The sequence below is a fragment of the Saccostrea cucullata genome, unplaced genomic scaffold (genome assembly GCF_032062105.1).
Source record: "Saccostrea cucullata isolate Sc308-1 unplaced genomic scaffold, CSIRO_AGI_Scuc_v1 ctg15742, whole genome shotgun sequence".
Classification (NCBI taxonomy): domain Eukaryota; kingdom Metazoa; phylum Mollusca; class Bivalvia; order Ostreida; family Ostreidae; genus Saccostrea; species Saccostrea cuccullata.
This window is the reverse complement of record NW_026917987.1, coordinates 1-13,786: the sequence shown is the minus strand read 5'-3', so window position 1 is coordinate 13,786 and position 13,786 is coordinate 1. Positions and strand designations below refer to the sequence as shown.

The 13,786-nt window shown below is 32.0% G+C and overlaps 3 protein-coding genes across 3 annotated transcripts; 2 read left to right on the top strand and 1 right to left on the bottom strand.

The window, feature by feature from the left end:
- Positions 1-1,823: 1,823 nt before the first annotated feature.
- On the bottom strand, positions 1,824-2,505 carry LOC134274736 (cystatin-A-like). The gene is made up of 3 exons (XM_062757001.1): positions 2,380-2,505; positions 2,089-2,202; positions 1,824-1,946 (listed from the first exon to the last, which is right to left on the bottom strand). The coding sequence occupies exons 1-3, from the start codon at positions 2,503-2,505 to the stop codon at positions 1,824-1,826; spliced, it is 363 nt and encodes a 120-aa protein (XP_062612985.1).
- Positions 2,506-7,959: 5,454 nt separating this feature from the next.
- On the top strand, positions 7,960-10,167 carry LOC134274627 (cystatin-A-like). The gene is made up of 3 exons (XM_062756924.1): positions 7,960-8,165; positions 9,207-9,323; positions 9,991-10,167. The coding sequence occupies exons 1-3, from the start codon at positions 8,034-8,036 to the stop codon at positions 10,108-10,110; spliced, it is 369 nt and encodes a 122-aa protein (XP_062612908.1). The 5' UTR covers positions 7,960-8,033; the 3' UTR covers positions 10,111-10,167.
- A 1,787-nt stretch (positions 10,168-11,954) lies between these two features.
- Positions 11,955-13,085, top strand: LOC134274527 (cystatin-A3-like). Its single transcript, XM_062756835.1, has 3 exons — positions 11,955-12,162; positions 12,620-12,736; positions 12,966-13,085. The coding sequence occupies exons 1-3, from the start codon at positions 12,028-12,030 to the stop codon at positions 13,083-13,085; spliced, it is 372 nt and encodes a 123-aa protein (XP_062612819.1). The 5' UTR covers positions 11,955-12,027.
- The last annotated feature ends 701 nt before the right edge of the window (positions 13,086-13,786 follow it).

Sequence of the window (13,786 nt, the reverse complement as noted above, 5' to 3'; positions counted from 1 at the left end):
TCAAGTGTTTCATAAATAAAATTCCACAATATATCAAAAGTCTTTTCAAAGTTATAAGCATTAAAAGTCCTGGTATTTGATTGCATTCTGTATAATCCATGATGTCATAAATCAATCTAATTTTTTTAATATATCTTCCTTTTAAAAATCCATTTTGAGTATGTATTAATTTATTCAAAATTTTTTTTATTCGTTCAGCTATACACCCATATGCTAATTTATTAATAACATTTATAAAGGCTAAAAGGCTAATTTTATTTTTAATTTATTAATGAGCGAGTGCAAATAATGACTTTGAAAAGTGTAACAAAATCTTTCAGAGAGACTTCAATCTAGTTAAAACCTTACTTTTCATATAAAGTTACAATTCTAATTGAATTCAGCAATTCTTTTAGTTTAACACTTCTCTTCCACCTTCTTCCATATAAAAAAAGACTTAAAGACGTTCAGGATTACTGTACAACAACACATTGATAAGGAATTTTATGAAAAGTTGAAATCACTTTTTTGACAAGCAATAGCATAAACATTTTTAGTGAATGTTATAGTAAATGTTCTACCAAGACGCTTTTCTTACTCATGTCTGAAATATTAACACCAGTGAAGAAGAAAGTTCAGTAGTACCGTACACCAATATATTTGAGAAGTTTGTAAATTAGAAGTGGATACTTAAAATGTTAAACAGCATATGTTTTCAGTAAATATGGAACTTGTAAATTTTTATACCATGTCATTGTTCATTTGCCAAATGATCTTGTTAAGAATTATAATTATATACACAATTTCCAAGGGTATTAGTTGCACTCCTTTTTAGCAAATCTATATTTGTACATTCATATGAAAAGGCAAAATCTATTTCTGAAGCCTTCATGTCAACATTTACAGATATCGGAGATGTTTTATCAAGACTAGAAAATCACAAGTTGTAACCCGACACCAAAACTTTCTGATAAAAATGATGATGTTTATTCCCTTTTTTAAGTAGCAATATACTTTTTACATGCTTATGGAGTTTATATCTCATAGATGTTTGATACGCAAGAACAAGATCTATCTAAGAACATTTCGTAAGAGGAAGCCATCTCATGAAAATTAAGTTGATTATACAAGAATATTAAAAGCCTTGTTTTGAGACGCAAATTCTATGGCTAATACAATGACTTTGTCAGTAAATAAAATTTATCATTGACTGGAATGTTGACGAACGAACATTTTGAGGAGCACATGGCAGGTGTGAGCGATCGGTAGGGAAGGCTTTCTCTTACATGGCACCTGATCCCACCTCTGATATTCTTGAGGTCTGTTTTTTTTCTCTGTCCATACATGTATTGTTTTAATGAACTTCTGAGCTTGATTATTGTTTGTTATTTCCATATTTCATGTAGAGCATTATCTTGCGTATTGAATCCTGGAAGACAGAGGGCAAGTGTTAAAAAGGTATTGAATATTGGTAGATGCAATACTATAGATTGTGGTAAGATTTCAAATTTTCAAAATGTTCCTAGAAGTTTTTAAGCATCCTTGACTGATGAACAACATTTCTAGAATATGCCGTTGGATATTACTCCTGTAGATTCTCCTTTACTCATATTTTTTGAGGAGTTATAAGTTAAAAATGATTTGATGGAACCCGCTGTATTTTTGTTCGTAAAGAGTTAAAGAGCTTTTGAATCCATGATGGACTACCTATTACTATTATTAATACCTGTTTCCATGCAAAGTCCTGAAAATAAATTCTACTGAAAATGAAAAGATAATAAAACGACATATTTTGAATTTTGATATATTCATTGCATGAAAAATCTACATGGTGTTCCTGGTCTTTAGAAGTATTCGATTGGGTCATACTGGGCCACCACTCTGACATCTTCTACCCTACTACGGTTGTTCAGACTGGTGTAAATCTTCACATGTAAGTAACGAGCGCGAACACCTTGCATTTTTACCTGAAAAAGATTACAAATTTTTACACAAGCTAAAATTTATTTTAAAAACCTTATTGAAATACTCTAACTCATTAAGCTTGATTGATTGTTTAGTTTTCTGACGTATTTTGATAAATTAATTTTCTCAATGTGTTTTATGTACCTTGATAAAGTAATTTGTTCCTTTCACAACCTGTTTTCTGAACACCTGAGCCTTCAATGGTCCGAATGGTCCGTTCATGTATGAGGGTAATTTACGGATAATAGCATCCCTATTCTGTAAGAGGATTTGACAGATTCATTTATGTTACTGATATTGAAGAATTTAAAATAATTACTTTCTCAGTTAAATATATTATATACTTATGATGTAATTTGTGAATATAACAAAAAAGATGAAAATACGCTTTAATGAGAGGGAAAAAGTTTACCTCAATGCACCCATTTAGCATACCTTTTGAACCAGAGCTTGTTCACCGGGTCCTGCGAATTCCTGTGGACCAAGGCCGCCAGGAATACAATTTGTCTCGGTGATGATCGCCAAGAGGAGGCCAAGGGCGATAACTGAAAGTCCTTTCATAATGAATCGGATTTTTGGTAGTGATTAGTTCTCGTACACAGCACGACTTTTATAGCATATAACCTTTCACCCAAATGTTGCCAATACACACCCCTGTCATCATAACTTTTACACAGCTTGTTGTTATTGTGAATTATTGCATAGTTGTACGTCATATTGGTCAAGTTATTGAATATTATAATTATAATTAATCATTATTTGATTTACATATTCCTGCATAGACTGGTCATTAATTGCTGAACTTTGTTTTGCAAATCTTTTAAAAGAGATTTCCAGCAGATTTCAATTCATAAAACGTTGTAAAACATTTCATCTATGGATATTTTATTCACTTTGAAGATAAACTTTAAAAAAAAATTTTTAAAATATGACATTGATTGAAGGTCGAAACTGAGTACAGAGAAAAGTGCCTATTCAAATAAAACTTATATTGTATTATAGCGAAAATAAGACTATGATTATAAAACTAGTGTCACGGTAGCCTAGTGGTAGCGCGTTCGCTTTGTGATCGGGAGGCCCGGGTTCGATTCTCGTTCGCGGCGTAAACATAGGTAGTGACTGTTCCTTCGCTAAACGCTCAGCATTTAAAGTGATAGTTACCGGTTTTTCGGATATGACATTAAAAACGTAGGTCCCGTATGACCAATAAGCGGTAGGCGTTTTCTGTACAACCGAATATGCAGGACCCTAACAATTTTGTTTCAATGGCTTTGAGTGCCAAAAGTTTATAAATGATTTATTTTTCTGTCTAAATTTGAAGCCCTTCACCGGCATACGGTGACATCGCAATATGAGTGAAACATTCTCGATAGGGATGTTAAATACACAATCAATCAATAAAACTAGTGAATTAACACACTACTACATAGCTTATACAAATTAATTCAAAATACTTATGCATAATTTGTCAGGGATAGGATCAATTACCTTTAAAGGTAATTTATTAAATGACAATTACTTGGACTTTTTTTTAATTAAGTAACAATAAAACTACTGGCTTTATAAAACCTGCAATTAATTAAACTATTATATACTGAACATCATTTAATAAACTCAGCCTCCGCTCAAACATTATAGAAATAATAAATACATTTATTTTACTTTATAATTTGACATTGTGTTTCTCTGTGATGTTTGAACTTTTTTAGATTAAAATATTTAAGAATTATCCGGAATAAGTTTAAGCAGTTTGTTCCACACGAAACCTATACATACGTTAATAAATTTCTATTGCTGAATAAAATGATTAAAAGTGCATGTGTATTTCGAGTAAATGGGTAACAATGGAAACCCCTCAAATTATATTCAATTGTAGATAACCTGAACATTCTGAATTACAGTAATATTGCAAAAACAAGAAGTGAAAAAAGAATTAAATAGAATTCATGATCAGCACGTATTCGTCCCTGTATTTTAGAGAAACCTGGATTTATTTCTTCAAGTGATAATCCAATTTATAAATTCATAGATCCCTTTCTAAGGAGGAAATTCTTTAAATCTTATGTCAGTTAAAATAATTTTAATATTCCAAAGAACCGAAATGAATTTAATCACAATATCAATAATGGATTCTGAAACTTCAAAAAATACTTACAAAGTTACATATCGGGTTCCGAAAAATGTTTTAAAATGTCTCTCTCTTTTTTTTACTCCGAACAAAAATATTAACAGTAGTGAAAAAGGAAAACTTCAAGAGCAATGTTCAACAATATATTCGAAAAATGGTGTAAATCAGATGTGGACATTAAAACATTCCAAGGAACTTTTGAAATCACAAATTATAACCAAAACCAACAAAATAAAACATATTAACTCTATTTATTCCCCACAATAAATCAAAGTACAGGCTTTTTGACATCATTGAAATATGCTTTTTGAATAAAAATTGAATTCGTTAATTTACTTACCTTGCCATAGGTCATTTGCAAAATTACTAAATGTTAAAAGAAATTGTACACATACGTTATCTGAAGTTGAAATTAAAAAGTTGCTTGAGTTTCTGATTAACAATATATGTGGTTTTTGGAGAGGTAAAAATTGTACCCCGTTATAAGCAGACCTATTTTTGAATGTATATGAAGCAAAATCTGTTCAACATCTTGTTATGTTATTTTTCTCTGATGTTTCGGATGTCCGTGTTTGCTCTGCTCATACTTTGAATACTGTTCGTTATCTTCGTGTCCTTCTTTTAACCACCGGACATGCATCCCTGCTGGTAGACATTCTGTCCCGGAGGATACTTGTCGTTCGGTACCTATTCATGCATGAGTACACAGAATAACGAAATGATACTGGCAGGTGCTTCGCCCAGTATAAAAAGGCGTCACACTCTTTTGAGTCTACAAGGGACAAAGATTTAAGGAGTTCATTTGGTGCACCTAGGATAATCTTCAGGGATATTAAACATATGTCATATGTACAGTCTTCAGATTCCCAGTTTTGGTATAAAACCAAAAAATAATGCAAAAAAATTGAAGGAATGTAAGGTTTCTATTACAGATATTTTGATAATTCCTTTTCCGATCCCATGGCTTCTGTTTCAAAACATTCTGTGCAAAACTGTAAAACCTGTGACATTTTGATCACTAACACTTCTTTCTCCAGTAATCTTACTGGACAGAGCTTTTAAACCAAAATTCTAGAAAATCTTAACTGCAAATCTTCTAATATTGTCTATGGAATAGAATGTAATCTGTGTGGACTTGTTTATGTTGGTGAAACCAAGGGATCACTTAATAAAAGAATATCAGGTCATCGATTTCAAATAAATCATGCTGGTAAGCAGCTTTTATACTAACATTTTAATTTACCTGATCATTCTATTTTGTCAATGAAAGTTAGAATTCTCGAAAAGATTTATCACCACACAAATAGTCCGTCGTTAAGTACACCTTTCCGTAGACAACGAGAAGAAATTTGGATTAGAAAACTAGGGACGGCCTTTCCCTATGGATGTAATGACAATGTAGATAGTTTTGGAAATCTTTCCTGTCCACAGTGTAGCAATGTAAATGTAATGAGACTTTTTAACCATACATAGAGACTTAAGCGTGGTCATGGGCATTGGTCTTACAATATACCTGCAATACACGATGTCTATTTTGATTCATTACTACTTTATGTAAATCAACAGTTAGGTCTACATCAAATTCGCACTAAACTATAATCTGTCCATTTGAAACTTTTAAATAGTCTTCTTGGAAAGGCCAAGAAAAGTCCAATTTTTGATTCTTCGACAGCAGAATATAAGCTCAGGCCTGTGATTATGGATATTTCAAGTCACAGGCTTTTTAAACCAGCACGTTTTACGGAGAAAATGCAGCTAAAAAATCCGTCTTTTCCTTAAACTTCAATATGCCAATATAAGTAATATTCTTAATCACAAAAGGGTCTAGTCTTGTATTCCACCATATATTTCAAGTCAAAGACTACACCTTGTATTTCCTACAAATATACATCGACCATTGCATCCAAACTTTTTAATTACAAAAAAACTTTACATAGCCTGGATACCTAGTATCTGAAACATTATCCTCCATCGTGTTCATGTTCTTCTTCGCCCTATAACTATAGTCCTGCTGGACACGTTATTACAGGTGACGGAAATATAGTTAATAATAAGGACCTTAGATCACTTATTTTAAAAGGTCCTAAATATAGGGAAACCCGATCCTTCAACTAACGTCGGAATTTCATGAATATTATGGAAAATTATGCCAGACGATGGGCCAGATATGAAAAACAAGCCATTGACACCTTCTCAGAATGGATTAAATGTATCAGATCCATGTTAAAGTCGTGTATTGAGGGGCAATATGAAAATCATCTATCCTTCTGTATTCAATAATCCAGAAGTGAAAAAGAATAAGATAGATTACACGATCAATACGTACTAGTCTCTGGTCATTTGCAAAATTATTTTGTTAAAACACATTCTGATTCCACACACAAGTATTCTTAAGTTGACATCAAAAAGATGCTTGAGTTTCAACAATCTATTGGAATTCCCAAGGGTACCAATTTCGCTCCATTATAAGCAGACCTATTTTTATATCCATATGAAGCAGACCTATTTTTTTGTTCATATGAAGAAGAATTTGTGCAAAATCTTATGCGTGAAAAGAAGAAAACACTTGCTGTGGCCTTCACCTCGCCATTTAGATATATCGACGTATAGTCAATTAACAATGGAAATTTCCATTCCTACGTCGATACGATATATCCTGGTGAGATTGGGATAAATGATACCACAAATTATGAAACATCTGTTTCATACTTGGATATTTTACTTGAAAAAGACGTTAATGGTAATCAAACAACAAAGCTTTATGATAAACATAATGACTTTTACTTTTCAATCGTCAGCTTTCTGGTCCTTACTTATGCAGCAATATAACTGTCAGTATTTCCCGGCATACGGAGTTTATACCTCTCAATTGATTCGTTACGGAACAGCATGTTCTACGTATGAATTTCTAAAACGAAAACGACTTATTGACAAACAAGTTGTTGAAGAAGAATATCAGCAGTCTCGTTTAAAGTCACCTTTCCTACGTTCTATTGTCGATACAATGGCCTTGTCAGCATTTACAATTTATCATAAAGTCAAATGCTGATTGATTTGCTAATACTGATTGTAAGGCCAATTATTTACACACTGAGTTGTCCTCAGATTTTTTTCGTTATTTCCCGATCATGACAAGGAGCAAACGGCGGGTATGACAGGTCGACAAGAGGATTCTCACTTCTCCATGCCACCTGATGCCATGCACCTCTGTTAGAGGATGTTTTGGAGGCCCGTGTTTGCTACGCTCCTATTTTGTGATATTAAATGGACTTTTGCGCTCGAATACTGTTCATTATCTACACCTTTTTCAATGAGCATTTTTACTTATGAATAGTACTTGTGTTCTTCTCTTTCATATACTAAGATCAATCATAAATATTGGTGTCATATCATTATTGAATTAAAATTTATTCTTAATCTAATGGAGCCTTTTTGATAGAAATAATCACCTTTATTAGCCAATCTTCTAATTCATGGTTTCTGAGTATGTTTCATTTGTTTTGATTTTAATTTACAAGTGTGATCTTGAGCAATAAGTGTGAGCAATTATCTTCCCCATAGAAAGAGAAGTATAATTCAAACAACAACTAAGTTGAAAAAGTTTGCGGAATGCCTATAGCTTCAAATATATAAAAATCATACTCATAAGAGCTGTACGTGTAGTATATGTGCACATATATATTTATATATAAACAAGGCCACGAAAAGACAAAGATACATTGCAGCTGTATGTAATCATTTTAAAATAAGAGAGAGGCATTTATAGTTTATGACAAGCAATTAGAGGAATAATGCCCTACCACCATATTTCCTGTCTGGAAAATGCTTGGAGTCAAAAACCCAATCAAAAACGTAGCAGTAACATCTGGTTTTGAAATGCTCAATCTATCAGAGGTCTTCGTCTCTATTTAAGGCTGCGATATATGTCTGAGAGGAGAGGCATTTTCATTATAAAATCAAGATGGCCATTCGTATAACATTAGTTCTCAATTTGTTGTGTTTGACTGTCATCAGTGTAAATGCTTTTGGTCGTCCCGGGGGACTAAGTAGAACAAAACCGGCAACCCCAGAAATCCAACGACTTGTCAATTCCGTGAGTAAATTTTGTTAAAGATAATTGGTCATTGAACAGCAAATATTCAATACTTTAAAGGTATTTCAATGATTTTAGAAGCAATCTTTAAAGTTGTCTAGAAGTGTTAGTAATGTAAACGTCCATCGACTGACAGCCAATTCTGAATAATGATCCTAAATGATAATAATATTTTTGCCCCCAAATACGAATGAGTTTACTTAGTTTCAAAATGTTCTCGAATGTTAGCTTTACACTCTAAAAAAGAGAGAAAAATTTCAAGAGAAGACTTCCTTTGGAGACAATCCTATGTCTCCCAATCGATTGAAATGCTTTGAAAAATATTTTGGATTTTAAGGACATAATTTTTCGACTAAATAAAAGAGTTAAGAAATTGAAAATGGCGAGCATAAAAAAATCATTAAGAATCCAATAAACAATACACATCTGTGAGGCAATCACCCCCCCCCTCCCCGATGTCCCAGGTCTAGATGGGGAACTAGTGGCCTAGGAGCTAGGAGTAAGCATCCCCTGTTGACGGATAACAACCGCCTTAAGTCATGTATTGATCAAGTAGATGGACATGCCGTCTTTATATTCACCATAGAATTTCAAAATTGGCGACATTATACAAGGTTGATAAAAGTTCTGTTACATCAATTTTCCTTCAGTTAGCTTTTCTCGGTTTCAAAACAACTTTTAACGTACAAGAACCATGTACAAGGATCATGTTCTTGAGTATCAATAAATTAAGAGATTAAAACACCACAAGCAGTAATAGATATTAGTATAAAAAAGGAAAATTTGACGATGGAATAATTTACATAATGATAATTTTGAAAGGATGGGGTATAAAAAGGATATTTCTTTATAAAGCGACCAAGAATTCTTATATTTAGAACTTTAAATCAATAATTATAAGAAAATTACAATGGGTATCCGCCCCCCTCCTTTTTGCCCTTTGATAATGTTGACATGAATAACTACATCTACAATCAATATTTTGTTTTAAAAAATGTATCATTAATTCATTAAAAAAAAAATTTAATTCATCATATGCAGGTGCGCGGGCAGATCATCAGTAAACTTCCCCTGGGATACGACAGAGAACAATATTTACGACTGACAGCTCATTCATACAAAGAACAGGTTGTCTCCGGCACAAACTATTTCATCAAGGTAAAATCAAAGCTCAATTGATTATTATTCCTAATAAATGGAGTTCTAAAAAAATTCTTCTTTTATAAATTACAATTTCTTTGTTATTGAAATGATAATGCCAGAAAGTTTCATTAAATGACGGTTTAGATTACAGTGAGTGTTGCATACAGAACTTAATCATCAATGCGCAACTTTTTAATTAACATAACACGAACTTCCAAATACACGTTTTTCCTCCCTGTACATGCATGACTCATTACATTTCCATCTGCCCTTTTCACGCAACACCTCGTACAAATATCCTTTTTCTATCAGCTATATCAAGCTTGTCAAACAAAACATAAAACGATTTCTATGGTACATGAAGGATTGAAATATAATTGTATGTTTTATATTTCTTGAAATATATCAAAGATTTAAAGTATATTAGAGAAAGCGACAAAATTTTCTTTTTGTGATTTTTCAAGGCTACTTAAGCTTGTAAAAAAAATTCTTCCTTTTTTTCCACGTTTTGATACTATACATATTATGCATCGATGAAAATATTACTTTTTTATGAGCTCATTTCAGATTCTAAATGGTTTACAATCAGCTTATTATATTGGAATGCATTAAATATCAAATGAATAAATATATACATGTACATAACTACATGTACTTAACGTATATTTATTTGAAATTGTAGATTCAAACAGGACCAATGAGGTATATCCATGCAAGAATATACAAACCATTGTTTGGTTTAACTTCTGTGCATAGTGTCCAGTTACAGAAATCCCTCTTGGACCCGATCAGATATTTTTAAATATGTTTGAAGCAAATGCTTTTTTGCATAGTCAGAATTAAAGCACTATACAAATAATACGTGTTTTCCTGCCATTGATTTATCACCTGTTACATGAATATCGCGAAATAAAAAAAAAGTGTCATCAAATTGTAAGTCATCAGTTAGGAAAGAGATGCTGTTTGTTAGTTGGGTTTATTTGTTTAATGGTTAAATGCATTTCCTACCCTTACAACAGCTTTCATGACGATGATCAATCGATTGGCTTGCGTGATAATTTTATGCATAAATGCCTTCGGCGTTTATGCAAATTATCACGCAAGTCAATCGATTGATCACATCATGAAATAAAAAACTTAGATAGTTACTCCTTAAATAAACCTTAAAACAAACAATATTCAAGCTTTATTGGGAGCAGAGCAAACACGGACCTCTAAAACATCAGAGATGGGATTAAGTGGCATGGAGGAGTTAGCATTGCCTTTCAACCAGTCGGATCCGTATGTGCTCCTTTTCATAATTATGAAACCAGAAAAAAATGTGCTTTAAAGTTTGTAATAGATTGTATTTGCTGACAAGGTCCCTGCATCAAACACAGACCTTTAAATTAAAGAATACCGTAAATCTGGAAATTTTTGCTGTAGATAAATTTTTAGCAAATTTGCGACTTCATTGCATTCGCAAAAATATTGTTCTTAATAATAATTCAACAATAAAAAAATGTAAACAAAGTAGTGGTCATTCGCAAAATTTTGAAACGTAAAAATTAATCAACAGCATTTTTACCCAGATTCGCAAAATAAAATCGATGCAAAAAATTCCAGATTTACGGTATTATTTTATTAAATAGATTAAAAAGAAAATATCATTGAACTTCTTACTTTTTTCTTGATAAAACAAATGTCATAAGTTTATTATTTGATCGATTTTGGAAAGGTAGATTTTGTTCGTTCTCACAAATTTGAAAGGAATGAAATATTCTTCATGTTCTCATATTAATTTTCTTTATTTCCAAACATAGTCTGGAAAGAGAACAATTTGCATAGTCAAGTACATTGAAGTTCTATCTTACATGTTATTTTAATATTTTATTCTTTCAAGATTTCAGGTTATATTTCTGAATTAAATTAAATTTCATTTTACGAAAGATTTTGTGCACAATGATTTAAAAATCAAGAAAAAGAAATTAAAATTAAAAATGCGTTTCCAATTGCATAAAAGTCAACGTATTCTTTACCCTTAAAAATAGAGCTTTGATAGACTGCGCAAGTAAAGTTTGCTGCTTCAACATGTAATGTAGTACTTCCTTCATTGTTCGAAAAAAATAGTAAAACAGTAAAATAAGTATTGTAAGTAATAAAGTAGAACTAGTAGTTTTTATATTTGATTTTCTTTTTGATTATTTTGAACTCATATTGAAACAAAACTACTTGCTGCAATTCAGATCTATACTTGGTACTCAGGAGCATTGAGCCCTGAGGTATCTTTTCCGTGCCAGCAGCTAATGCGACACAGCACCTCGGTCTCATCCAAAGGATAGGTCTCCATGTAGAAGAAGATGTAGTAGCGATGTAATATAGTAGTTGCAGTTGCAGAATTAATATGTGAAGTAATTGTTGTTGCTTTTGTTCGAGGTCAAAATCCTCAATCTATTACAGAATCTTCGGTTCATTGATGCACGTTGTCATTCTGATATACAATGTAATTTTCAATAAACATTGAAGAGAAGGATTCTTAATTGAGATCCTAATACTAACACTAACTACATCCTGCCACTGCATAATCTGACCTGACCTGTTACTTCTACGTGTTTAGCACTTAATTTGATTAATTAATACCAGTAACAGCTGAAAAAAGAATGACCAATCAAAGGACAAAGGTAATATACAAATTAATTAGTGTTAATACAGTTACATTTGATTTCTGTGTTAAATCAGGATGGCTTATCGTGCAACAGTGACTTTTATTTTAGCTTGTATAGCTTTCGTAAGTGTTAATGGCGCCATTCGGCGTGTCGGCGGAATCGGTGGAACAAAACTCGCTACCCCAGAAATTCAACAGCTTGTGGATTCCGTATGTACAAATAAAGTATATAATCTAAAAATCATATAGCTGGAAATTGCTTATTTAAGTTGTTTATTTTTTTTCCCAGCTTCTGAGGCTTATGACTTCTGAAATAAAACACGTAAATTTCCTTGACCGCCCAAATTATGACAGCTTTTTCATTTTGTCCAGCTTCCCATATATTCAAAGAAACAAGGAAATCTTTTTGATTGGATAGTTTAATGGACATATTAATAGTTCTTCATAATTTTAAGGTTATCTAATAAAAAAAAGCAAATTATGCCAATTTTTTTTTCTTTCACAGCATCTTTATTTCCCTTGTAGTTTAGATGGCTAACAAAAAATATACATTGTATAGTTTTCATAATTTATTAAAATTAGAAAATATATAATCATAAATGGTTCACCTTTTAATAAATGCCACAAACTGATTTACAAAGGCGTCAATCGAATTTCTCATATCCAGGTTCGATGGCAAATATTAATTCGACTTCCGCTAGGATACAACAGAGGGCAGTACTTACCATTGATAGCTCGAGCATATAAAGAACAGGTAGTCTCCGGCAAAAACTATTTTATCAAGGTAAAATTGTGCTCATCGGAATATGAATTTACTTGATAAAATGAGAAGCATTCTTAATTAAAATTTCTATTTATTATTACACTACTGAAATACCTGCGTCAGATTTCCAATCAGACAAAATTATGCAAGAATGAAATTCATAGAAACTTTTCTATATTTGAGCACATGTGATATCGCACGCTTTCTGGAACAATAAATGCAATATATGTATTTTTGTTTTAATTTACAGATTCAAACAGGGCCCATGAGATTTATTCACGTAAGAATTTACAGGAAATGGAATGGATTGACTTCTGTGCATGGTGTCCAGTTGCAGAAATCCCTTTGGGATCCGACTGAATATTTTTAAATGCTGCTTGAATAGGAATTTCAAATTAAAATTAAAATCATTATAAAAATTAAATGTAGTTTATATGATGTACAAAAATAGTTACTCTATTTTCACATGAATTGATAGAAACTTAAACCTTTGCAATTTGATGGAACTAATTAATTTTAAGGATAGGATTGTGATAATTCAAATTTTTATTTGCTTAAAATACCTCACATACTAACACAAGTACAGTGTAGTAGTTTTTTTTTTCATACCCCGACAACGCCATTGCATATCAGATTTTTTAGACATACCCCAGTAAATACAAAACGCATTAATGTAGATATATATTTTTATAAAAGAAGTTGACAAAAGGAATGCTTAAGCTGGAGTCATCATATTGTGATATCTTTTCTAATTGCATTTTACATGAAATGTATTATGAAAAAGTTAAATAATAATACATTACCAAAATATTATGCAACAATCGTCCTGGAAATATTGAAAATGATACTGATGAAATCAAACATATGGAGTTAACGAACAGTATTCAAGCTATAAAGTCTATAAAACAATACAAAACAGGAACAGAGCAAACACAGACCTCCGAAACATCAGAGGTGGAATCAGGTGCCATGGAGGAGTGAGCATCCCCTGCCGACTGGTCACACCCGCCAGGCGCTCCTTTTCATGAATGTGAAATGACGGGAAATTCCGTTTTTGAAAATGTTGTTGTA

Coding starts and splice junctions, on each gene's coding strand:
- LOC134274527 (XM_062756835.1), top strand. CDS start 12,028: ATGGCTTATCGTGCAACAGTGACTTTTATTTTAGCTTGTATAGCTTTC. Junction 12,163..12,619: donor TTCAACAGCTTGTGGATTCC/GTATGTACAAAT, acceptor TCTCATATCCAG/GTTCGATGGCAAATATTAAT. Junction 12,737..12,965: donor GCAAAAACTATTTTATCAAG/GTAAAATTGTGC, acceptor TTTAATTTACAG/ATTCAAACAGGGCCCATGAG.
- LOC134274736 (XM_062757001.1), bottom strand. CDS start 2,505: ATGAAAGGACTTTCAGTTATCGCCCTTGGCCTCCTCTTGGCGATCATC. Junction 2,203..2,379: donor AACAAGCTCTGGTTCAAAAG/GTATGCTAAATG, acceptor ATCCTCTTACAG/AATAGGGATGCTATTATCCG. Junction 1,947..2,088: donor GAACAAATTACTTTATCAAG/GTACATAAAACA, acceptor AATCTTTTTCAG/GTAAAAATGCAAGGTGTTCG.
- LOC134274627 (XM_062756924.1), top strand. CDS start 8,034: ATGGCCATTCGTATAACATTAGTTCTCAATTTGTTGTGTTTGACTGTC. Junction 8,166..9,206: donor TCCAACGACTTGTCAATTCC/GTGAGTAAATTT, acceptor CATCATATGCAG/GTGCGCGGGCAGATCATCAG. Junction 9,324..9,990: donor GCACAAACTATTTCATCAAG/GTAAAATCAAAG, acceptor TTGAAATTGTAG/ATTCAAACAGGACCAATGAG.